Source organism: Agelaius phoeniceus, chromosome 2 (genome assembly GCF_051311805.1).
Source record: "Agelaius phoeniceus isolate bAgePho1 chromosome 2, bAgePho1.hap1, whole genome shotgun sequence".
Taxonomy (NCBI): Eukaryota; Metazoa; Chordata; class Aves; order Passeriformes; family Icteridae; genus Agelaius; species Agelaius phoeniceus.
Genome location: NC_135266.1, coordinates 90,957,625 through 90,984,565, shown reverse-complemented (window position 1 = coordinate 90,984,565; position 26,941 = coordinate 90,957,625). Strand labels below are relative to the sequence as shown.

Below are 26,941 nucleotides of genomic sequence, written 5' to 3'. Positions count from 1 at the left end.
AAGTAGCTCTGAGACAGAAATGGGTTTAGTCATTCACATCCAGTGCTTCTTCCCCCTGAATATTCACATAATTTTAGCTTTGGGGGTGTGCAAACAGATATACCAGATTTAAGAGAAAGTTAAGGAGGACTGTCTAAAAATAATGGATGCCACACTGCCACGTGCAGTTTACGTTTGGCCTTCAACCCTAAGGAGAAAATTTCTTTTTCCCATTCTTGCTGTAGGAACATCTGCCAGGCAGGCCATGAAGGAGTAAGTGTGGGCAGAGCAAACCCCAACCGACTCATATTTATTTCTTGGCTTAAATACTCAAGAGGCACTTATTGAAATCTTTGTTATTCATTCAGCAAACAAAGAGACTCTTCAAATATATTTGACAAACTGTTTCCAGTCACAATAAAAAGTCAGTCTCACAACATTAAACATACAGGTTTTACTTTACTCAGAGAAAGATGTGGCTTAGGGGATGAAGCATGAAGGTAAACAAGGTGAATGAAGCCAGAAACCACCAACACCAGAAACTCTGGATAATGCCAGAAAGTAGCCTTGTTTTGGTAAGTTTCTTCTATCTGCCTTAATGATTTCTTTCTATAAATCCTGGGGCATCAGGAAAGAACTTTTCACCAAAGATAGTAGAGAACATACATCCAGTGTTTAAACCAAAGTTCCGCTGATTTTATCAGCATGTGAACATCATTTCACATTGATGGATGACAATAAAGTCACGCCAAACTGAAAGTGGAGGAATTGCAGAGTCATAGATACAACAGCACGTGGGACAAGTGACACTGTCCATGCAGCATCTTCTCCATGCTTTGTGTCCCCACCTGAGCTGTGAGCATCTGGTTTCAGAATGGTTCAGGACACAAGAGAGATGTGGTACTACCTTGCTCTGCCATAAGCTATTATTTCCCACCTGTGAGGGTTAATCCAGTAACCCCTCAAATTAGACTCATACTGTCTTTACATTATTGTACTGAGGAAGCAGATGGCTTACCTTATGCCACCATCAAACTCAGCTGTGTGACTGCTCCTGTCAGCTCTCTGAGTGAGGCTAAGACCATGCTATCACAGGCTTTATAAGCCAAGCATTACAAGCATGCTGTTACTTCCAAACATTTAATAACTTTTAAGGATTTTTGTTCTGCAACTCTTGTCTTGACATTTCATCTTGCACATACAGCAAATGCAGCACATCTGGAACTGATTGAGCCTTCTGGTGTGGCACAGATTTGCTCTGCTCCCGTCTCACAGCCATACTGGAATGCTGAGAGCACAACAGCACAACAGACGTTAAGCTCAGCGCTTAATTTTATGTCCACAGGCAGCACGAGCCCACTCCTGCAGTGGATAATCTCATCTTCAGTCATGGTGTTCTGTGACAGCAATTTACAACAGTGGTAGAACATCTTCCCAGGTGTTAAACTGTTTACTTTACCTGTGCAGGAGGTTGGCATTTGGTTTTATATAAAATAATTGTGACACCAAGGCAGCTGCCTACAGGTGAAATGATCAGTGAATCTTCCATTTCCATAACAATATGGGATTGTTGCAGGTAAAATGATTTCTTATTGACACACAATAAATACTTATATGTCAATCTTTCCACAATATGACCATTAGTACAGCCAACAGAATAACAGTAAAGACAGTGAGAATCAGAGCAGGATATTTTGTGATAATAAAGAGAATTTTCCATTACTTCAGCTGTCATCTGGACAGGACTGTGTGATAAAAAGCTTCATTGGGAATTCAATATTTAGTAAGTCTTCTGTCACAGCTGAGAGAGCAAAAAAAAAAAAAAATCCAAACCAAAACACCAAAGCTTTAAGCACATAAATTAATGTCACATATGACTACAGTTTTGCTGCAGCATTTTTCCCAAAACTGGCTGATGCTAACAGTAAAGCCCCACTATTTAAGAGACTTTAGAAAAGATGAGAGATGTATGGGTCCTTCCAAGGTTTTTGACTACACAATACATTGACATTCTTCTTGCAGCTACTGTCAAATTTACCTAGAAAGAATGAACAGATCAAATAATTAAAAGGAAATTAGACAGTCCAACACAGCAGAAAGAGGGGTTTTGTTTTCCTGTCAAGAACAGACAATATATTTCCTGAACAAAACCCCTTTTCCACTAGGTTTCCTCCACCAACTTGCTAGACTATTTCTCTGTACAGCAGTCCACCAGTCATAAAAAAAAAAAAAAGGTAGGCAGCATCCAGAAGCTTAAATGCATAGATCAAAATGGTGAAAGATCCATCCCTTGTACTGAACGTAAATCTAACCAAGCTGGACTGCTGAAAGGACACACTTTCATCATCAGTATTTACTGCTACACTGTTGGCAGGATCATAATGGCCCTAACCAAGGATAAGAAAACATTTGCTTTGCTAAACCTACGGTTCCCAAAACATTTAGATGCAGGTCAGTCCCCAAGGATCCCATTTCACTGTCCTTCCTTAGACTTTCAGCTCATTTTGATGAATTCTCTAGCCTTTAATGGATGCAGCCATAATCCTGCAAAGGAGCTCTGCTTGAACTGGTTGTAGATAAACACACACAGAATCAGCACTATGCAGAAAGCCTTCTGGGGAATCTGAGAAGCCAGGTCATGGTGTTTGAAAACTAAGTATCATCTTTAAGAGTTACAATTAAATTCCAGTATAATGTACAATATCCAGGCACTCCAGCTATTTGAGGCAGGGACGTATGCTGGAACAGTCCCAGAGTTAATTTATGGGGCCAACCATCATTTGGAATCTCTGCTGCAGAAAACATTGTTCCTGAATCTAAAATTCTCAGTAAACCCTGTGCTCTAAACTGAAAGCACAGAGCTGAGACTCACTATGTGATATCATGACTTCCTAGGAACAACCAGCTGGAAAAATGAAGTCTCAAGTGTATAAATGTTTTTGTTAGATTTTTGCAAGTAATTCACTGTGGAGTTAATGTTTTACCTCTAAAGGTGAGTGAATCTTACCAGGAGATGCTATGTCTGACACATATGTAGTAGTTGGGATCTGCAGTGGGCCAGGAGCACAAACATACAGGAATGCAAAAGAGGAGATTTTGAGTCTAAGGCACAAATTACTGATGCCTTCTAAATAAAGGATCATTGTTTCTGCTTCCTTTTCTTCAATGAGCAACACAGCACAGGGTAAGGATACCTCTCCACCTTTTGACTCTTTTTACTTCAATTAGGAAAGATATATTTGGACCTTTTTCTCACTCTGTCCTGAAGAACACCTTACAGTGACTTCCACAACAACACAGGGCATGTCTCTACCACTCTGCAGCTGGGATGAGAAGTGTGCTTCTGCAGAAAGTCCCCACCAACTGCACTTCAGCTGACATCACAGAGAAGTCTTAGAGAATGTGATTTGGATAAAAACAAAGATGAAAATGTGTTTCAGGAGTGCACCTATTTTGTTGCAAACAAACATTAAATCCCCAGCACTAGAGTTTGTGTGAAACAAAAAACTGTGTGAAACAAATTTTTGTGAAACAAATAATATGAAACATAAAGCATCAAGTCTTCTCCAAAAATTTTTCCCTAAACAGCTATTCCAACTCAACTGCACTCCTTAGTAAACATTGCCACAGAATCCTATACAGAATGGGTGTTTACTAAGACATTCCCAAAGGGAGATAGGGAGGTAGGAGAGAGTCGCTTGGAATCAACTCTTTGCTTCAAGCTCAGCTAAACCACCTGAATGCCAAGATGGTTAATTTTACAGAAAAAAACATGCTCTAAGAAAACTTAAATAGGCAACAGATATCTGCAAACATCTACATTTGTTGTCTTCTCTCAAGGGATTCTAAAGATCATGGTTGTTAATGGAATCGAGATTATTTCACTGGGCAAACATATGTTGAGAATTCCTCCACAGGAGCAACTAAATGAAAAGTTTAGTCAACCATCAGAAGGTTAATATACTCATTTTACACAAATTTAACTTCTCTGAAGATGAAAAAATATGTAGATTTCCTTACTGGTAGGAAATAGGTCAGGCAAATAAGACTTGTTTGACTGATAGGGGAAAGAGAAGGGAAAACCCCAAATGTATTATTGAATTAAAAAGAGGCAAATTAGTGAATTTGCTTGAAACACGGCTAAATATGTAATGCTTTAAATCCTCACCTCCAAGAAAAGGCTCTATTGAAGTTTTTTTTCTTGCTTTACTTACATGATTTTCTGAAAAAGAATCTAACAGTTTTGGAAAGATTGCTCAGAACAGTTTAAGTAACAAACCAAAATTACCTGTTGGTGTCAACCCCTCCCATGAGTGCTCCTATTTTCCTTCCACTGCAGAGAAGGTGTGTTGAATGGCAACTCTATATATTAGGTGATTTGAGTATCAGAAGTGTAAAGAGACCTTGAAACTCTGAGTTGTCTTTTGAATATATGCTTCTATCTTTGCTAGTGAAAAAGAGGTAGAGGTAGAAACTAGATAAGCAAGCATTAAAGATTTTCAGAGTCTTCATGAGGACAGTGTTAGCTTTTCTCAAGGTACATACTGTGGGACCTTTGCAGAAATCAATCTATATTAAAAAGTGCCACAGCAAACATTATATGCTAAGTCAGGAAGCAGCAGTAATTGTGTGCCTTAATTTTTCATCTTAGTGCTCAAATGCAGCTGACAACACTGACAAAAGCTTTGTAAAACTACGTAAATATGTACAGTTATAACATGTTCTTTCCTTATCCACTACAGCTTATTTAAAACCAGGGACAATTTTTGAGTATACTTATTCTTTCCAGAGGACATTACCTTAGGCTTGTCTACACTGAGTTTGGTTCCAATCAGTCTGTCTCCATCCACTCTGCTTCTCTAGTCTTGACTAATTTTAGAAAATCTGTCATCATCAAGCTCTTGCATGGCAGTTCTCTTCTTCAGATCCCTAACAAATAAATACAGGTCTCAGCACAGATCTGGCGACGCTCAGTCCTCAGCTTTATGTTTTGGAAAATTAAATATTTTTTTCTGAATTAACTCCCTATAATTAACTAAATACTGCTTTTTAAAAAACCCCAAAACAACCAACCAACCAACTGCACTATGTAGAACCCCCTCCCCACATTTTACTAACTCAGTCATGTAAGACTGCGATCCTTCATGACCAATGCCACAGGCATAGCGTGGTTATGAGCTGCCAGAGCACAGGATTAACTCAGTTTAAAGTACAGCAATTTCATATACAGCACCATGAAGTGTAACGACACAGCTAAATACGCTGGCACAGGATCAGTAGGGCTTTCATTACCTTTTAACATGTACTACTACCCCTCTTCAGAACATGGTGTCTCCTTTTGGCAATTCCCCTTTGCCACACGTTCCCCAACAGGTGCCACAATCCATGGGTCCAAGTCTGTGGACCTTGGGAAGCCCAAGATCAGGGCAGGCTAATATTGCTCTCCCATTACTACAGTTTCTCAAGGCTCAGTAGTGAAGAGTCTGTAAATATCTATTTAACTCTATTCTGGCTCTGACCTTAGCACAGTTTTCTAAAGAAGCAATTTTGTAAACTTTTACAGAGAGTTCTCTGATTCTCAACTCAAGATTTCTTTGATTCAGGATTATATCTTCTCTTCTACACCTTTTTTTTAAGCAGTTCTACACTTGATGCTGAACTGAAAATCCTGGAGCTGCCTGTTAAACAGAGCAGCAGGTGAAACAGGGGCAGCTGAAGCACATGTCATTTCTCACTGAAGCACCTTAGACCTGACCAGCAGAATGGCACAAATGGCAGAAGTGAAATTCATTTCAAACAAACTACATAAAAAAAAAACTCACGCTGAATTTGAAGAAACTATAGGGAGAAGCAGTAAGTTCCCTTGTCATCATCCTGAGCATTTATTTTTAAGTCTCTGCTTTTATTCTGGTTATCCAAGAACATGTTCAATCACCATAACAAAGCTGAATAACTCCCAGTAGGATTAACTGTCCATCTGTAACAACAGCATATACACAGCTAAGTATGTTCTTGAGGGGATTACAAAGCCTTCTGCTAGATTCTGATCACCTTACCTATACTTCAGCTTCCTGCAGTGGTCAGTGGAAAAATCCAAAAACCCACACAGGCAACCTTATAATCTGCTTTTGCACAATTTCTTTGTGAATTATGATTGCTTCTGTCCTCCCTCTTTGACTAGCCAGACAAGCTTAATGCTGGTCCCACAGGAAATACCTGGCTTCATGCACATTTTTTAATGCAATCGCCTTCACCTTGGATCTTCCAGGAAAAAAAAGTTTTTGTTTCAAACCAAAATGATTAATAATTAATAAATGATTTTGTTACAAATAACAAAATCTCTGTCCCATGATACAAAAGTCCTTGCAACTACTCAGCAGCTTCTATTGAAATCCCACCAGTCTCCTTATTTCTTGATAGATAGGAGCAGCCAGTTCTTTGGCTTTCTCTGCTCCATCCTCTAAAACCTTTATCAGATGAGACTTGTCTTCCTGGAGTTTCTTGATTTCATTCCTGATAGGTGCAAATTTTTGGATAACAGCCTCTGCTACCACCATTTTGTAGTGAGCAGTGTCGAGACCAGCGGCTTGGTGCAGCACCTCTTTGATGCTCAGCCCCGCCACTGCAGCGTGGATGGACACCAGGTTGGAGACACCGGGGCGGGCGGCGGGCTCGTAGGTCACCTCCGAGGTAAAGTCAGTCACAGCTTTGCGAAACTTCAGCACTATTTCATCTGGGCTGTCTGCTATGGTAACAGTGGCTAACTTCTGTGGGTCTGACTTGGACATCTTTGCCGATGGATCTCTGAGGGATTTTATTTTCTTTGTTGTACCTTTAAAAAAAAAAGTTATGAGCACAGACAACAGTTTCTTATGAGAATTGCTAGGAACAGTGTGCAGCTATATGATGAAGCTGTTTATCCTTGCTCAAAAATGAGCTGTGAGCACAATCATGTATGCTCTGTTTAGTCCTTGCATCCTTCCTGTCCTTCTAAGAAGCCACCTTTCTCCTCTCATAAACTGAATGAAGCCCATTCCATCTCCCCCATCCTCCCTAAGGAGGAACTTCTGCTGGGGGTACTTCTAATATTTTATGTGGCTTACATGCTGATTTCCCCCCAGATTTCTCCCCCCTTCCATTGCTGCACCTTACTGAATGGTTCTGAGCAGTGGAGAAACAGGTTAACTCCACTGATAAAAAAAAAAAGAATCCCATAACAGTTAAACTCCTTATTTCAGGAAACTCTTCCACTCAAAATCTCTTGGAAATTCTCCTAAATCTCAGTAAAAGCAGTTTTTAAAATTCTCTAACTCAACACTGACCAGCTCTCTTAGATGTAAAGCACTGTTTAGATAAGAAAGGTGTGGGTGTTGTACAAACTGCTAAGATGCATGCATGTACATGAAACAGATAAGTGGCATTAGGAGAATATTACAAAGTACTTTAACAGCATCAATCCACACTGCTTCAGTTTTTTACCAAGAAATATCATTCATGGAGTACCTAAAGTATCACTTATCTACGGAGTACTCATACCAGCTGTTTTTAGACACCTAATACAGCCAACAAAATTACCTGCATACTGCTCATAGATGGCCTATGTACTCAGTGAAAGAATAAGGGTTCTTCCAGCATACAGTTCAGATTGCCCCAGAAAGTGCTTTGTTCTGAAATCACCTTTTGGAAGGTCTCTTCTGCAAATTTGAAAGAGTCCAGGTAATTCAGTTGTCTACAGCTAGTCAGTCTGAATAGGTCCCCTACCTTCTCCATTCATCTAGGATGTTTTGTTGGTTTGCATATACTTGTGAACTTAAGAAGGAATGCTTTTTGGGAGCAAAATGAAAAGTTTTTTCCTTTTTTTTTTCCAAATTGAGCTTATTATTAAATGGTAAACAGCCTCACCTGCATCAGAGGCTACACTCAGCTCCTCTTTATAGTGCTTAGTACTCCATTAGAAACTGTAGCGTTTGCAATCCCTAATATTCTCAAAACACCACTCCAGGTCTAACACCATTTTTGTCACTGAGACTTGAAAATTGAGAAAGGTTTATTGCTGCCTGTCTTTTCTAAGGTGAGAGCTCCTTGCCCTTTTGGGGGCGAAGGTCTCTGCTGTGCATTCCTCTACATTACTTACAACAAAGATGCAACGCTTCATCCTTGCCCAATTCTTCACGTTTCTTAGCAAACATGCCATTTGCGCCATCTGACTCCTCCTCACCCCCCGGCCTATGACCTTACAGCTCAAAAATGGCTGAGAAGATTTTCCTTGTAAGTCTTCCTGAGACTAAGATCAAAAACCTTAAGTCTTAAGCTCTGTGACAGACACATATTGAAATACTCAAGCATATATTAAACACCCTTAAAAAAAATTGGAGCACTGTACATATAAAACAACAGGCTGTTCAGCATCCCTAAAGTAAACATCTCTGACTTGGTCAGTGAAGAATTCTGCTTGCTAGAGGTCTCTTGCCTTGCCATGTCTCCTGAATGAGAAACATGGAATAGAGACCCTACTCTTAAAAAGTCCTGTGCTTGAAGAGGAAGGCTGACTGGCAGCAGAGTGCATCTGGCCCGCTGGACTAGAATACCAGATGTCACGTACATTCCTCAACCATGGATTTCTAAAGCCTTATATCTATCTTGGGAGCTCATTTTCACAGCCTCTAGGCTCTTTTTGCCAGGTTTTAATTTTCCACTCCCTTAATATCAGTTTGCCCCCTTTTCTCGGTCCCTGAAACTATTTCCACAATGTTTAAATCTATCTTCAACTTCGAAGCACAGTTAAGGGAAAAAAATAACCAACTCACTTAAAATGGCTTTGGGCACAGGAAAGAATTCTCCATATTTCTTGTTGAAATGTTGTGCTATATCTTGGGCTAGTTCCAGGTGCAGGACTTGATCTTCTCCAACAGGAACACGTGTTGACCTTTTAATAAAAGACAGATACAGGAAACTCAGCAAAGCTCTCTGGTTCTGCTGAAATGTTACTCAAGACTGTAACAGCTTCTGCCATGACTGAGGGCCAGACTGAACCAAACACTCAGTCCCAGCTAGATAAAGGTGCTGTGGGAGCAAGATCCCAAACTGAACATATTCAAGGATGACTCTGCTTTTTGTGCTGAACTGAAGCACATAACCAAGGGCAAAAATAGCCCTTTGTGAAGACATATATGGCAAAGATACCTGTAAGAGCAACTTATTAAACTCAGCCCAAAGAAAGTTTTCTTTAGTATCTCCTGCTGCCTCTTCAGAGATCAAAGAGTGCATGCTATAGAGTAAAAAAAAAAAAAAGGTAAGAAAGATCTGCAAGGCATAAAGTGCAAGCAGCTTGTCATGTCAAGTCTCAGGAAAACATAACTGTTGTTGAGGAGTTAGTACTGAGGATGTATCAAGGGAAGGAAAGAAGAGAGTGTTTCTTCTTCATCACAATTGTATAAATCATGTGGTCCAGTGCCTCTATTGTCACAAGTGTTATTAGAGGATTAAAACTGCTGGATTCAAAGGATAATTTGATCTTCTGTATTGAACTCAATGGCTTGAATACACTTCTGGAGGGAAACACAATCTGCATCAGAGGACATGAGGAGGTGAAGAATCCATTACTTCCCCTGGTGATTCTTTCCCACAGTTAATCATACTTGCTAAAAATGTATGATTCTTTTAGATGAGGCAGACTTGAAATCTTGCCAGCTTTTGATTACTCTCCCATCCCCCAGCAGATTTTTTTCCTAAGGCTTACAGGGTATTCAGCTATGAATACTGGACATGTTCCAAAATAAGGAAGTTCACCATGCATCTTTTAAGTTCCCAGAAAATTTCAGATCAACATGGTACGCTTTCCTTCCGATTCTGAATTACTGGGCTTACATCCAGGAATCAATTTGTCCACCTTTATTCTCAACCAGCCAGTAAGGCAACCTAAAAACAGTTACAGTAGGAATCAATAGGAAATCACAGTGCCCTATAACTGAGAGAAAATCAGTTACCATAATCAATATACTTTAAGCAGGTCAAAAGAAATGTTTCCATATGCCAAAATGGTTCCATATTCACAAAGTTTGGCACTAAACAGAAAACATATTATCTCCATAAAAGTCTCTGCACGATACCTTGCCTTTTTCCTTGCTGGCTTTTAAAAATTTTTTTCTATTCTGGTGCTATTTTTACTTCTTTCTGTCGTGCATTTACCTTCTGTCCATTTTCCTGTCTCTTTGATCCTTGGTTCATCTGAGCTAGTACTGTTTCTCCCCCTCCTCCAGCTCTAAATTCTACTTCATGACTGCTGTTCCCTTCCTGTGTTTCTGTTTCTCACCAATTCTTGTTTCTCATATTATTTTGTTTACATTAAGACATTTCTTATTAAAGGTATTAAGTCAAGTTTCTTCAAAGAGATATTGTTTCTCTTTCAATTCCTTGTTTTGTGCTCTGGGTGGACAGCCTGCTGTTAATACAGATAGTAGCCAACAAACCACTGGCTTTGCTAAGGAAAGATGAAACACCTGATCTTATTAGAGATGGAAGTGACAGACATGGTTGAGCTCAATCAAAACAATGTGATTTCTGATAATGTTGTCTAAATTTCACCCTTAAATACTTGATGCTCAAATCACTCAAATATTTGACAATCAAATGGGACTCACTTCAAATAAAATCATTATGATATTCAAAATAATTCTGCCTTTTTCTGCTTCCTGTTATTTTTAGTTAAAATTAGGTAAATTAGAAATACCATCTCTTGGTCTTTTAACAGTCCCATGTTCCCTACTATGATCAATTAACATGAAATTTCTCTAGATACATTTTTCTGAATTCACAACTGGTTAATCTTGGTAAGTCTGACCTGACATCCTTGTCCTCAGTTCTGTGTTAATTCTCTGTCCCAGTCAATACTCACAAGTTCCTTCAGAACAATGCTACAAAGTACATATGCTCTGAACATATAAAAAATTAATATATGGTGCACTGTCTTCAACATTTACTTACTGAGACAGTTTAAATCATATTATGAAATACAACCAGTAATGACAATGCACTACAAATTCTATTAGCCAGGCTACAGGCTTAGGCTTGCTGAGTGCCCAGTCCCTCACTAGGGGCTGTTTCCACTGCAGCACTAGCCAGGTACTACAAGCTGCAGTCACTAAGTTACTCTTTCTCATCAGTATGAACTGGCCTACACAGAATCCCCCACTAATATTGGTATGCTACATACAGATAGTTTAAGTACCTCTACAGTACACTGCATAAAATAAAGCATAACTACTTTAAAAAAAAGTGTATCAGTGTGAATGTGCAATATGTATAATTAAAAATCAGTCTGTTATAATTGCCTAAGAATTATTCTCACATGACCAGATTTTGCTCTTTACAGCCCTGTCAGTAGCTTTTTAACCAGGCTAGATTTCAACCAGCCTCTTGAGAGTCTGTCATCCATTTCCAATCTTCTGATCTAATCACACCCAGCTCCCCTGCTCAAAAAGTTAGCATGTTGACCTGACAGGCATTCATTCCAATGTAGCTGAACAGACATTGCCCATGGGCTCACATTCTGCCTCTTACTTGTACAGCAAAATATCTGCTGCTTGAAGCACAGGATATGTCAACAAACCAACAGTTCCTTCGCTATTCTGGCTGGCACGCTTCATCTGTTTGGAAAAGAAAAACAGAACAATCACACTTTGACTAACGGTATCAAGGTCTATGATTTTAATTAATTAGAATTCTGAATAATTGAGTAATTTATTACGTAGCTCTACAGAAGACAGTGTAATGTAAAATCCACTCCTTATGAATATATTCTGGTTTATGTCTTGTATTTATGAATTTCTCTACACTGTTCTGATATTCTAGTGAGAAGGGAACATAGGGTTTCTTTTGTTTTCTGTTTGTAACGATATTAATGGAAATGATTTCAAATGCAAAACCATAAGGCTAAGTTATTAAACTTGAATATTACACATAAATCCTACTTTTTAAATAGTGTCTTCAGCAATAAATTTTTGAAACACTTCATAATGGAGATACAAAAAGGTATTAATACCTGTGTTAGAGATCAAGACCCAGTGATCACACACAGTCACCAGGACAGCCAGTGACAGCTGGGAGAAGCCAGAACTACAGAGGCAGAGTCCAGTGCTGTCTCCATCAGTTCTCACTGCTCCCCACAATCTACCTAATGCATTCAAGTCCTCTACTGCTCCGTGATATGGATCAACTAGATCAAGACAGTCAGGCTACAAACACTAATTCTGTTCTAGCAACGACATACCTGTGTTTTACTTTTAGCAATACTTAAATATACTAACCCCCTTGAAATCTGAATTATTTCATTAGGACTGATCAAATATATTTCGACTTGTCTCACACTCTCCAACAGATCCTGAATTCTGTCTCCATCCTAAGTGCCTAGGGTTCAGGGAACCTAATTTGCAAAGCCTAGCACCTGTAACACCTATCTGTAGGTCTGGAAAGTCAATCCAGTCAAAGTAGGATTTAGGAGCTTAACTTTAGAACCTCAGGTTTGAAAAGGTTTGCTTTAATCTATGCCATGCATTAACACTGGTTGCTGTATTTAAGTTTTACTGGTTTTATTTAATTAAGAAGGAAAACAGGAAAAAAGAAAACATCTGGAGGTATTTAAGATTGCTCTGAACTCTGCAAGCCCAAACTGCTCTTAAGCTGTTGGGTTTTTTTTCCCCCTTTTTCAGATACTTTTCTCTCCTGTCTTTTTCTGCTTACTAAATGTCAAAATAAAATACAAGGAAATTAAACGTAAGAACTCTATTGATGCAGTCAGGCTAATGTAACACCAAGATTAAGAAGATGAACATTTGACACTTGTAAAGGCAAACGTTTAAGATACAATATCACTCAGCACATTTTTAATATTTATAATTTCTATACTCCTCTTCAAACATATGCCTCTTTTGAACACTCTTCCATAAAATCTACAGAGCAGCCACTCTTTATAGTGGAAAATAAAAAGCTGTTTATGGAACTCCTTAATCGGCAAGGCCCAAGGTTTCCACTGCAATATCTTCCATTACTTCTGCATTATTAAAAAAACACTGAAATAACACTGAATGTTCTAGCAAAATCAGTTTAATAACAGCAAACAAGCCTCCTTTTTAACACAGTTTTTCTGCAAATCTCTGCCAAAACCACAATTCTATAGCTTCCAGAGGAAAATGTTCACTAAGAGGAACAGACCTGGAGAGGTATGTTTTACCCCTTCCACCACAGGACTACAGAATTACTTAAACCTAAAGCAAGAACAACCAAGGTAAAGTTGCTACTTCATAGATGACAAGTATTTCCAGGATAACATTTCTACTCAATTCCCATTAATTTCTTTTAAATTTACCAAACTGTCCATACCTTCCACTGGGGCAAACGTAGCAGACGTGGCACATTAGTTAAGCACCCAAGAATCCAGGCAAGTTCTGCATGCTCAGGAACCTGAAAGTATGACATTAGAATCTATTTAAATCTTTCTCCTTTATATGCATATTTTCTCAAAGTCAGTAAGAATAAATTACATCAAAGATGAGAAAACCATTTATTTCTGTACATTACTTTTTCAGTAAAGTCAAGTGACAAGCTAATGGAAAGTGTTGGACACTGCCAGGATTGAATGCTCTATATTAAAATAGTATAGGAAGGTTCTTGATCCTATCCACTCATATTCTAAACAAGGAAGAAAATGCTTTAGCAATAGCAGAGTTGAGCACACATGTAAACTCCTTTGCTTGAATACTTGATTCACTCTCTGCAATATTGGCAGATTTGAATCTTTAAGAGGATGCTAACTGTCTCAAAGATGTTCAAAGCTTCATGCCTGCAATATAATATAACAACCCATACAGAAGGCAATAAAAAGTGTTTCTTAACAAGTAAGAACTTCTAGGATTATTAATTGCAATTCTTTTGTTGTCACATTTTAAATACAGTAATTTCTTAGCTAGCAGTCATTCAACTACTTTTGTGACCAATGTGTAAAAGTATCCAACCTCCAGACTACAGCTCAGTGGTTAGAAATATTTCAGGTTGATTCTTCCCTTCTTTCTGCCTTTCCCACAGATTCAGGGTTTTTATTAATTCCCTCATGCTTATTTGACCTGTAATCTTCTGTGCACAAGACGAAGTGCAACAAAATACTGGAGTAAAATGAACTTCACGGAAAATACTGAGCACAAGACTCCTATTTCATCTAGAAGGAATCACCATCTGGTTGAAAGTGGTTTCTCATTTCTTTCTTCTAGTCACGGACAGAGAGGAGATGGTGCTCTGTTGCACTTGTGTTGACAAGAACCCTTTTTAAAAGCTATGCAGTCATTGATTCAGCTCTGTCAGATGTTGCTTTCACAGCCAAGACTGCACGTGCGTTTCACTGGATCAGTGGATTTGACATTACATCAGTTACCAAAACACCCAGTGATCTAAACAGCATTTGTTGGGTTGAATACACAGTTCTTGGTCCTACCAAGTCATACTCACTTCCCATCTTCAAACACGGTCCTTTCCTAAATATTACTAAAGTGCTGAATATGCTGAAGAAAAAGCCTGATAAAATGGGGACAAAATATGTAGAAGTATACCAAAGGGTAGAGATTTCAGCTGGAATAAAATTCAGTACTGGACGCTAATGAGTCAGCATTCATCATCCAAATTGAAGTAACTGACTGTGTATTGGTGTGTGAATCAGGAGGTTCTAGGCTTAAACCACAAATAATTTGTCAGACTAAATCACAATTTAAGCTACCGTGTTTTACTTGGCAAGAGGGGCAGGTAATTTGGTTGGTGATGGTGCATCTGCTCAAATGTTACTCATTTAGCTATTTTAGTATTTCATCACACTGATTGCACAAACCTGATACAAAGAAACTGGAAGACGTATATGATGATGCATATGACACCAGAAGAATAATGGCTCAGTCTACTCTTCCTTTCACTGAGTAATATCCATGGATCACAATCAGGAGAAGCCATTCTCCCAGACAAACTCCATCTGCTTCTTGCTGCAGGTCCATTTAAAACTGCAGGCAAATGTCTTCATTAAAGACAAAACACAAGAATGTAAGAAATAACTGTACTGGATCACAACAAAGGCAATGCAGCCTTGTGCCCTATTTCCAGGAGTAGCATTTGGGGCAAACACAGGAGACTACTGCTTCCTACAGTATCTTCCCCTCATACTTCTCCAGCATCCATAATTGTTGCACTAGGAAATATCAGACGGAATATTAGAATTATCCCTGGCCCAGTCCTGGTAATGTACCCAGATTCCCCAGGAATATGTCTAATCGTTTTCTGAACCAGCTGACAGTGCCCACTTCACAACCCCATGGAGCAGCAAGCTCCAGAGGCTTAAACCTGATGTGTAGAGAAATAATTTAGCCACTAATGTATCCATGTTTATTTACTGGTTTTGAATACCACCTGTTTCTTATATTGCACAATTTGGTGAACAATTCCACATCCAGCTTATTCAGTGTTTTTCTGATTTTGTGAACTGTGATTGCATATACGCCTCAGCCTTCTCCTCTTCAAACTGAAGCAACCCTGACTTCTGAATTTTTCCTTCTTAAGGCATTTACTCTATCCCCTGCTGCATGAATTCCTCTCCTTTGTATCATATCTAAATCATTAGTTCATTCTGGAGACTCTAAAACTTCACCCAGTATTCAAAAAATGGGCACATTAAGGTTTTGCATGGTGACAAAACATCATCTCTGTCTTATTCACAATACCCTTTCTGGTGATGTGGTGATCATGACATATCATTAGCTTTTTTGAAAATTGCTTGTGCTGAGCCAATGATTTCAGAGAACTGCCAATGATGACTCCAGGACTTTCTTTCCTGCATTTTGTGAAGGAGGTTTAGAATACTTTTACCCAGATATTTTGAAGTATTTAAAGATCTTCTACCCCTTATTTGCCTGTCCACTCTGTTTTATGAGTTCTTTTGAAATTCCTTTCCTTGGCATAGCATTTGGCTACACATAAGGACTTAGCACTGCCAGTGAACTTGTGTTCACTACTTTCTTCAGGTCTTGAACGAAAATGTTGACTAGAACTGCTCCCAGCAAGAATCCCTGAGGAACATGACTGCTGACTGTGCCATTCAAAAAAAAAGAGTGAGCATTACAGCCTCTGTGGCTTTCAACAGTGATATGAAAGGAAACAGAGAAGAGAGATCTCATATTTGCATAAATCTACAAAATGCTTTTCATTTGATTCCTATTGTGTTAGGTAGTGTTTATTGTGGAATCACAAGGAAAACCTTTGTCAGAGAAGCATCACTTCTCACACAACTTTCATTAAAAAGAGTATGACTGTTAGAGAGGCGTTCTGCTTGCTTTTTTAATTTATTTTTTTAAAGGAGGTTACCCAATAATCCAACTAGGATTTCAAGAAATAAAAGTATAAAGAGCTCCAATTAATTCAGGCTATTCTGTTTACTCTTTAACCAATGAAAAACTCAATTTCTTTTGTATTTTAAAATCTGACAACAAACTACTGTCTAGAGCTACAATGTACTTCAGGACCACCCAGTTTTTCAAAAGACAACAGATAAGAATAAACTTAACTCTTTTCCAATGAAGACATAATTTTCTCAGTGTGCCCTCTCCTCCAAGTACATCAGTAAAAAGTAATACAAATGGTAGAAGACCAGAATTACATCTCCAATTAACAAAACTCACAACCAGTGACAGTTGCTGAACTGTATGTCAAACCAAACTCCAAGAATGTCACAATCACTGGTAATTCTGAAAATCAGCTATCAATTAAATCCTTCAGGTCAAGTTCAGCTACTTTTATGTCCTGAAAAAAATATAATAGTCTGTTTTCAGTATAAACATTATTTTCTTGGGAAATATTTCTTGCAGCCTTGCTGAAAATATTTCCAGGAATAACAGTTTTTAAATGCTCTATTTATTGTTTCCCTTAATAAAGTCAACTATTTCCCATTTAAAATTTTCCAAAACTTCTTACCCATATCCATATAGCAATCTCCCCTTTTCAGGCAGCCCAAATCCTACCCTTTGCTCTTCTCAGTAAATATAGCAAGTTTCTCTCTCTTTTCCTGCTCTGTGCTCTTGCTTATTTTAACAATTTTTGTTTTATAATCTCAAACAAGTCTGTAAAAACTTTCAACATTTCTCAAAGGGTTGAGATGGCCACCTCTATGATACTACCAGGGACACATTTCCTCCTTCAATCTCCATTGCATTAAGCATCCCTCACAACCTGGCTTACTAATCAGTAATCAAAGAGTTATTTCCAGAGCAAACTACTTATATTCCTTCCCTGTGACCTGACAAGGCCAAGGCTGCCTACCCAGATTCCTTTAATTTTTTTAAAGCGCAAATATTTAACAGAGGTGACCATTTCCAAATGATAATGAGCAGTTATCTAAAAGGCACAAACACTTCTGTTTCTTCACCTGAGCACCCTGCTCCTCCTTTTTAAAGACAAATAGCTTCTTCATTGTTTACTTGTGCAGCCATTTGAAGTTATTCAACTCAGGTCAAAATTCATACTTCATACTCTGGAGCTTTATATGCGGGAGTACAATCTCAGGGCTTCTTTCTGTAAATCTATTTTTTTGTCCTTGATCCTAGCTATTCCTTACCAAATTCTTGTTGATATTCCCTTGCCACAGCCAATGATATATATATATATATGGAAAAGCAGTAGCTACTTTTAATCCAAATAATTCTACATGACTTTTTATGATGAAACATACAGCTGAGGAAGACAGCAAGCTGTGAGATTCAAGAACAGTGGGAGAGGCATGAATAGTGGAAGCAGATTTGAAAGCAGGCAAATCAGCAACACTGGGCCTCAGCTTTCTGAGGTTATAATACAAAGTTGTATTATAACTTTGGCAGCTGAAGTGGCTTTCTGCAAAAAGAGATGCAGGGTTTTATTTTCAGGATGGACTTCCTCAAGCTGCAACCCATAGCCCTTCTCTGTAAGGCACTGCCAATTTGCTGCATATCTATCATGTGGAAACAGCTTTCCTCAGCAGAGTAACCTCATTAAGGGCTACATTTTAAAGGGGCAGTAAATTTAAAATATTTAATTTTGATAGAGTAGAGTACAAAGTCTCAGGAGGTAATTTGGATAGCTGTGTCCTAAAAGAAATTGAAACAGAGAAGGGAAAGAGTCCTACATTTAAAAAGAAATTAACCATTTTTTAGGACTTTTGTGTCTTCTAGAAGTACCAGTAAGAGCTTCTGCAAAATTCAAGAGGCCCTTTTCAAAAGCAAATGATGCTCACATTTTTCTTGAATAAGAGGTAAGGTTTTATTAATGTGTAAGGTTGCAGGCAATATATTCAAGATACTTAGCAATGTGTCTCTATATTACACAGCTAAAGAAAAAAAGACCATAAACAAGACAAAATAAATAGACTACCCTTGAATCAAATGCACACAGTGCAGGTACTCTTATGACAGAAAATTTGCCAGAGTATCCCAAATTTGTGTTCAAAGAAATAATTGATTGGATAGAATAAGTTTATGGTTACAAAGGCAATATGGAACTTAAAGAACACGTTAAGCAATGTATTGAATTGGGGGGTGGTTATCTAGTTATTGTCAGTAAATGTGCAAGTATCTACCCCTCTCACCTTTACCTTGGAACAACTTAGTCACATATCCTTATTTATATTAGGTTAAAACATACAGAAATAAGATCTGCCTCTCCCTTCGGAAGAACCTGACCAAGAATATTCCTACTGGAATTAAGCTTTACTGGTTATAAACCCTGACAGACCACAGCAATTTGGCCAAAGCACCCTTTCCTCTCCTTTATTTATTATGAAATTAACTTATTTTCAGAAACATTCTCCTAGTATAACCCACAATACTGTTTGAAAAATTATTCTGGTGTGTCCAGAAGACTGGTGAAGAGAGGAAAATATAACAGCTACATAATAGTATAAGATGAAGAAGGTAAATTAAGGCAGAAAAAAAAAAAAAGAGAAATCCCAGTGAACCATGACTTTCCTTCCCACTGAGCTCTAGTTATGTCTAGTCCAGTCCATGAGAGAGAAAACAGAGGAATGAGAGAAGCAGAATAATTTTCTAAATTAAACAGTCACATACTTCCTCTTATGACAGGAAGTTTTCAATGGACCGTGCTAAATTAATGTACTTTAATGAATTTATAAGCTATGATGCAATAGAAACTTTTCAGCCCCTCTGAAAATTGGACAAGGGGTAGTGTGAATCCATTCAAACTCTGCCCACAAAACAAAGCAGATGGATACTTCTGGAAAATAACAGCAGTGAAACAGTGCACACATTTATATTGTTGTATTTTGGCGTTTGGAGTTAAGGCTAAGACAAATTTGCAAATTCCCACCTCCCAGAGTTACTGCCTCAATTTGCTTGCACACTGCAAGAATACTGCAGCTGATTATACTCAGAAAATAAATCAGCCTATCCAGAAGGATGAAAACTGCAATTTTCCGCCCAGAAATGGAACATTATGTTGTCCAGAAACTCACAGGACTCCTCAGAGAAGTGTTCATGCAGCGTATCAAGCACTGCCTGCTGAATCAACTCTGATGGAATTTTAGTTTCCCTTGGGACATTTAGCATGTGTCTGCTACAATAGATAGGTGGACAGGAAGAACAGCCTAAAACCACATAAAAGCAAAATAAGTTTCCAATATTGTTTTGACTGTGAAGCAGATGAGATACAAGATGGTTATGGGTAAGAACTGAAATGTGTAGTATATCCACCACGAATCAGAGAAAATGGGTTATATCATATAAGTTTACCATGTGTGCAGATTGCATACTGTCTTCCTTATTTACCCCCCCATAGTCCTTTTTGGTTTTAATAAAAGATCTAAGTTTTATGAAAGATGACTCTTACAGCTTTTATCAGTTATGGTACAATTTAAGGAATATATTTTCTGTTTCTTCTAATACTGTCACGATATGTTGTATAAGTCATTATTCCATAACTTCTTTTTTATGCCCCCTAGGCAAAGGCAGCCACTTAAAGCATATCTTGACATTATTTTCTCTAAGAGGGTTTCATATATCTTGCAGCTGTACTCCAAATAAAAATGCACTATTTTGAAATATGCATTTATTTTTTTTTTTTATTCTTACTAAAATTATCACTTTTCTATAACTTCCTACTTGAGAAAATATAATTAAACAAATTGTAATGAAAGAGCTTCTCTCACTGGGAGGCCATTTTACTGTCAAACATACACCATAATTGTTTTTCTAGATATTCTAATTAAATGTGCTTGTTTATAACTCTTCACAGACAATATCGTTCCAAACACTACCCTAATTATTTATTGCCACCCTTCTTGCTTCTAAATATTTTCAAGTTATCATCACTTGTTCTTTGTAGCCACTACTTCCCTAGGCTGGAATTCAAGTTTTTATATGGTAATGGAAGTGTGGGAGATATTTGTTGGACTGCAATGTATTAAGACCAAATATACAGCCAGCCATTACCTTACTGTTTGTACATGTTTCAAAACAATATCATCTATAAATGGCAAATTCTGAAGCATACAAAACTAATTTTCATCCAACTAGCACTTTCCATTTATAGGTAATTTAGCTGTAAATCCAATACAAAAGAACACAGACCATATGCTCTCTAAACAATACAATAAAAAACTTGCCTATGCAAAATTTCTGTCACTTTTATATAGTTCTAATTGAAAGGCAAGGACATCACTGAAATCTGTTCTGGGATTCCAAGTGAACTTCACCCATATCCTTATCATAACAGCACCTTTTGGACCTAGTATAAGCATGCGAGGTATCTGTTCTCACCACACTTTCTCCCAGCAGTCAGTCTGTGATTTGTATTGTTCAGCCTTTTGCCACTTGCTTGTATTGAAAAGGATGATAAAGTGTGTGAAAACTCTGGACAGGTATTTCAGATATCACTGGATTAGAGATTTGAAAAAAAAAGCCTAAGTAAGTAAAATAAATGAAACCCTTACCAAAAGGCACAGGCCTTTTGAGAAACCAAGTAGCATCATATTTTTTCACATATGGCCAACATATTCCAGAGAAGCAACACAAACAGCAAAATACAGAAAGAGTAAGCCAAACAAACAAGTAAAGAACAATAAAACCCAAGCCCTTTTCAGCAATTCTAGACCACTCATACCCAGTGTAATCCAGAGAAAGTGAGAGGACACAACAGCATTCACATGAATGAATGCATGAGCAATTCCCTTAGTGGGGCTTATCACTACTAGCATACTTTTGTAGTGCAAGAATTTCATTCTGCTTTAATGCTACAGAATCAGGGTACAGAAAAAGTCATTAGTTGTGGTGGGTTTTGGTGATTAAAACTAGAAGTTCATAAACAATACATTTTTTTGCATGATGTTTGTTTTAAAAAAAGAACAGAAATGTCATTCAGGAGTAATTAAAGGAATATTTCTGTGATCTACAGATTTGGTAATTTTCTAGATAGAACTCAAAATACAGCAATAATTACAGCATGCTAAGCTACTGAGAATTCTCATTCAGCAGTTTGATCTGCTATTGAAAAAACCTGCTCTGACCATAATTAAATACCTAATCCAGTTTTCTATTTGTGGCTGGATTTTCACTGCTTTCCTGCTATCTCTGGAAGTACACACCCTATTTCAGTATACAATCAGTTTTGGTCACTTTGCTTTACACCTCAGACAAATGTTTGTAAACAAAACTGGGACTCTTTTAGACCACCCCTGGAGACTGCCACAGTGGCTGAAAAGGAGGTCAGCTCCTTTTTTTTTTTTTTGAAATCTGAGAAATTTCCAATCAAAATCCAGCAATAAACTTTCTTGATTAGCAATAGCTGTAATCCATCTTACACCTTCATTTTTAGGAACAATCATCTCGATATTATGACATTCCATAACGTACTATTTCATTATCATACTAAAACAATAATCACATTAGCAAGGTTCCTGTCTCCTTTCCTCACATCAAGAGCTACATGCAGATACTCCTTTTAATTGCTTCCAGAGAAACATCTGGTGCTGCCTATGTAAATGTAACAGATCACAGTGCATCTCTGGGTATACCTGACCACTTCATACAGCTTGCACAGACTTGGTTTGGGGAAGCTGACAAACCACTTCAACCTGAACCAGTCCTGAAACAGTCTATGTTCACAAACAACTGTAATAGTTCTTTTGATTGCAGCGTGACAATGAGCTTTCAAAAATATGCTAGAATCAGCCATTCTGAAAGTTGTATGGATACTTGTGTGGTAAGTATTGGTAAGAATAATATTCAAGACATCAGACATGGCTCAAATGTTTAATCTAATGGTTTAGATTTAATAAGAACAATGACCATTAGATCTGGACAGATAAGGACACAGACAAATTAAGGTAAAAAGGCAAATTAAAGTCTATTTAACTGAGGCCAGCCTAACCACCATAAGGAAAATCAGAATCATATTTGGTGGAAACTGTTGTTTTATAAAGCTGAACATGTTCAAGTTTAGCTATCTTAGGTTTTCATTGTTTTTTGACTGTATTGGTAGAAGCACTGCACAAAGAGCCATCATTTCCTGAGTCTGACACTTTCTCTTTGGGGGTTCAAAGATTCAATCTCTGCATTATTATATTTTGAAAGATACAACATACTTTCTGTGGCTGAGTGCAATATAAGATCCTCACTGATATTCTGCTGGCTTCAAGGGAAGCCTGAGTGTTGGTTTTAGCAAGACCTCGAACAGCACAAGTTTAGCTTTTAGACCAGTAGGAATATAAGAAAAGCAACACTGGACCAGATCAAATATCCACCTCTGACAGCAACCAACAAAAAAAAAGAATGTAAGTACAGAAAAGCATGGATACTCTCCCATCTGTGGTTTCACCACTTCCTGTAGAGGTGACTGCTCAGATATGCAACAGTCCCAAAGCAATTTTTCAGATTAATTTGTCGAGTCCCTTTCTGAATTCATAAAAATTTCAGCATGCACTGTATCCTGTGTCATGGGGTTTTGTAGCCCAGTTGTGGATTTTGTGAAATACAGCATTGTTATGCTTGTGTTGAATCTTCCAGGTTTTAACTTGTTTTAATATTTGTCAGTTCACATTCTTCAGTGGACAAAACAATTTCTCCGTATCACCTGCAGTTTTATAAACCTTCACTTTATTCCTCTTTAATCATAACCTGCAAAGCATTTATCCTTCATGCTGAAGAGTACTCTCTGTGTATCTAGTCACTGATCCTGTGTTGTAACTAATTGAATTGTTCACTTGCTTGAAAACAAGAAAAAAACGTCTCTAGACTGGTTTTTACTGCATCATTGGCTTGGAACTCACCTTGCGATTATTCCAGCTAATGACTTCATCATTTTGAGCTGACAAGTCAGAGTACAGGAAAATTAAAACCCAAGGTGGTAACATATTTAAAATTATAAACAAATTTGAAAAAATGGGGTGAATTTATTTAAACATATTTCCACTAGAATTCTGAGCTCATCTATTTAGACTGGTTTTTTAATGCAGAGGAAAAGTGAAGCAGGAAGTGTATCTGTCTTCATCAATTCATTATTCACCAGGGATATAGAGCTATGATTGCCATTTACAGTTTAACAACCCCGGGAAACTCTGCCTGTAAAGAATCATGTTGAAAGGGAGAATACAATACCATTTCAGCTTGCATTGATAAAATTCAGATCCTGTGTGTTGCAAAGATACTTGTGGGTGTCCTCACAAGAGTAGAAGCTATGACACATATGTGTCTGTGGAAATTACAGAAGTTTGCCAGTTTAGAGTCAGTAACAGAAAGTTCATTAAGCAAGAAACTAAGTTGAGTTCCAGGAAAATGTAATATGTGATAGCTATATACCAAGTGGGAAGGTAAGCCCAGTACCCCTTGGGGTAGTCAAGAGAAGCACATGGTTTACATACGTGAGCTACCAGATCAGATGGAAAAGCATCCGCATGAAAAGGGGGTTATAGCAAAGAAGGGAAAGTAAGCCCCAGAGAAGATGTAACCTCCTGATGATCATGGTGGAACTGATACAAAACTTACCATGTTAATCACCTGTTACTTTGTGATTACTGTGCAGCTGGCAGAATAAGTGGCAATAGCTGATACAAAAGCACAGAAACATGTTTTCCTTACCTTTATGGTTCCACATAAACACAGGCCGTGTTTATGCATTTATGAGTTAACCTTTTGTGACTAAAGTGACACAGAGACAAATTAGTGGTCTTCTAAGAGGTCTTTGAAGTATATTACTCATAATCTGTACAAACTCCTAGCTCTGCTTCAGAAACTTACAGTGTACTTATCCCTAAATGGGCTTCTCAGTCATGGTTGCAGCATGCAAAATTTCAAAATTGCAGCAAGGGATAAGTTTAAAATCCAACACTGCTAACATTTTCTAGGTCCACCAACACAAACACGATAAAGGAGTTCAGCAATGCTACACTCATTCATTAAGATCTGTGAAAAGCCACTTAATCAGAAAAAAATCCAACACAACAGGAGCACTCACCAGTGACTGCCGGAACAGGAGACACTTCTTGGGGTCAATCCCACAGGCAAGGATGGCAGCAGTGGTGTCCAGGATGTTCTGGCGCAGGACAGCAGGCTCCTTGGGCATGGTGAAAGAGTGCATATCCATAATGCTATAGAGCACTGAGCTGCACTCTTCCTGCAGATCCACCCAGTTCTGAATGGCTCCAAGGTAGTTCCCCAGATGAGGGGTCCCAGTTGGCTGGATACCAGAGAAAATCCGATCCATGACCATGTTCTGTGACAAAGCATTGGCAAGATTAACACACACATTTTTTTTGACAGATTCTTTTATATTTTAAAGTAATTTAAAAAACCTCATTTATGCCTGTCTCTTCTCCCCACCTGTCAGTGTATTAATGTATAAATGATGTCAGAACCAATAATTGCAGTAAGTCAGTTAAATACTCTATCTTACAGCAAAGAGATTAACAACTACCATAATTTTAATCTGTGAGACTGCATATGCAAAAAAAATACAGCTGTAAACAAGACTGGTGAAAAGCTGGTCTCAGAAACCGAGTGGTAGATTCTTTCATTTCTTTTGCACCAAAGCTGTATGTTTCTCTTTAGTTTCTATATCCACACCTCGGTTTCTATATCCACTCTGATATAGAAACTTAGGGTCACAGAGCAGAGAAATTCAAACATTTGTGTTGTAAACTCATGCAATGTCCCAGTAGATTGCCATCTTAACTCCCATGAACATTGAAGTCTTATTTTTCTAGCTGCAAAGAACATTTTGAGCAGTTCCTGAAAGAAACCTAGTTCTTGACCCAAGGGTCAAAGAATAATGAAAGAGATCATCAAAGTTCTGAAACTCCCCATTTTGGCAGCAATAGAATTTCTAGAAGAGCTCTACAAAGAAATATGGCTATAGCTCAACATCACACCTGGAATACTGTCCATGCACCAGGACTAACATTGGAAAAGAGTTCACAGAGAAACAGCAAAAACAAAAAAGACTAAGAAGCTAAGGTTGTGAGCAAAGATTAAAAGGCTTGAAACATGTATAGCTTGGCTAAGTGACAGTTACCATCTTAGAAAGTTTGTTTTCCTGCATCCCAGCCCTCCATCTGACCATTTTCTCAGAGCCCCAAGCTGTCAGCATATGATCAATTACCTCCCTGACCTTCCCAAAGAATTCCACCATATTCAGAAGTAGCTCAGCAATGTTTTATGTGAAAATGCTTGTTACATGCCAAGTTTCAAGAGCATGCAAGACCGCTCAACTTATAAATGAGGGTCCCCTCCATCACAGCAAATACAATACAAATCCTTAGACTCAGCTGTGTGGCAGGATCATCAACTTCATTGTGCCTGTGGCTGCACAATTTTTTTCCTGCTAAATTTTATGAGAAAGATCTATAACTTAGCAGGAAGAATTTATTTACTGATGTAGTCTGTTTTCTTTTCTGTGAATCTCTTACAAATGTGTGGGAGAAAAAAAAGTCATACAACTATTAAACCACACAAAATGGCAGTAAAAGTCAAGGCCAAGTACAATTACTTTTAACTATTAAAAAAAGGACTTCAAATTGACTTAATTCATTTTGACTCAGATTTGAGAAAAATTAATGAGAAAGTGTTTCCAAGTGGAATGGGACTTCATTACTTTTAAGCATGATCTATAGCTCAGAAAAACCTAGACTATTTCTTTCTAAATTTGCTGAAACATTCTCTTTTCTTCTAAAATAATTCTGTTTTTCAGATCAAAACAATTTTCTTATCCATCATTTAAATGATTGTGCTGACATACCAAGAGCAGCTTTGGGCTAGCTGCCATGCTAATTTCTCCTGTTCACATAAATGCCTACACATTTAAGTCTTGATAGCAACCCTTCACCCCATCCCAAATATCTTCTTGACTTCCAGTATATTCTTGAGTCAGTTTCTAAGTGTTCTTGGAGAACCTCCAGCACAGGAGCTTCAAGGTAGTCACTTGAAGCAATGAAAAGCACACCACTTCTTCCAACAGCAATTCCAGCTTCCAGTCCTTGTGTTCCAGTCCTCGACCACCCATGTGCCTCTTTTCTTCATTACACAAAAATGGAGTTATGATACTCAATCTCTCACTTGGCATTTGATTCCTTCTTTTCCTAGGAACCTATATCAGAGCACTTCTCACCCCTCACAGAATCCACTCACCTCCCACTAAGCTACTACCTGGCCCAGGACCGCAAACAGTTTCCTGTTAACACTGAGAAGGGTCAGGTGCTCTCCTGAAGTAGGAGGCATTCAACATTCCAATGTGTATAAATGAGATTAAGTCTAACCAAAACTTGGGATTCACTAGACTTCAGAGCTGTACTTCTATTACTACGGGCCCAGAGCAGCTGCTAGGCAATGCAACAGGTACTTCACAGGCATAACATTTGTTTTTTGCTTACTATGTTTCTTAACTAAGACAATAAGAAGTCAGGGAGGAA

At 38.0% G+C, this 26,941-nt stretch overlaps 1 protein-coding gene across 4 annotated transcripts in view; it reads right to left on the bottom strand.

Annotated features, from left to right (window-relative positions):
- Positions 1–413: 413 nt before the first annotated feature.
- Positions 414–26,941, bottom strand: part of WARS2 (tryptophanyl tRNA synthetase 2, mitochondrial) — a 44,376-nt gene continuing 17,848 nt past the window's right edge. The window contains exons 2-8 of one of the 4 annotated variants that reach the window (XM_077174237.1): positions 24,493–24,750; positions 13,357–13,437; positions 11,539–11,624; positions 8,787–8,905; positions 5,802–6,811; positions 4,779–4,908; positions 414–2,017 (exon numbers count right to left, since the gene is read on the bottom strand). In XM_077174237.1, coding sequence (XP_077030352.1) covers positions 6,363–6,811; positions 8,787–8,905; positions 11,539–11,624; positions 13,357–13,437; positions 24,493–24,750 — 993 coding nt within the window. In that variant the 3' untranslated portion in view covers positions 414–2,017; positions 4,779–4,908; positions 5,802–6,362. Of the gene's footprint in view, positions 4,909–5,801; positions 6,812–8,786; positions 8,906–11,538; positions 11,625–13,356; positions 13,438–24,492; positions 24,751–26,941 lie in introns of all 4 variants that reach the window. The other 3 variants (XM_077174238.1, XM_054627824.2, XM_077174239.1) reach the window with 3 other exon arrangements.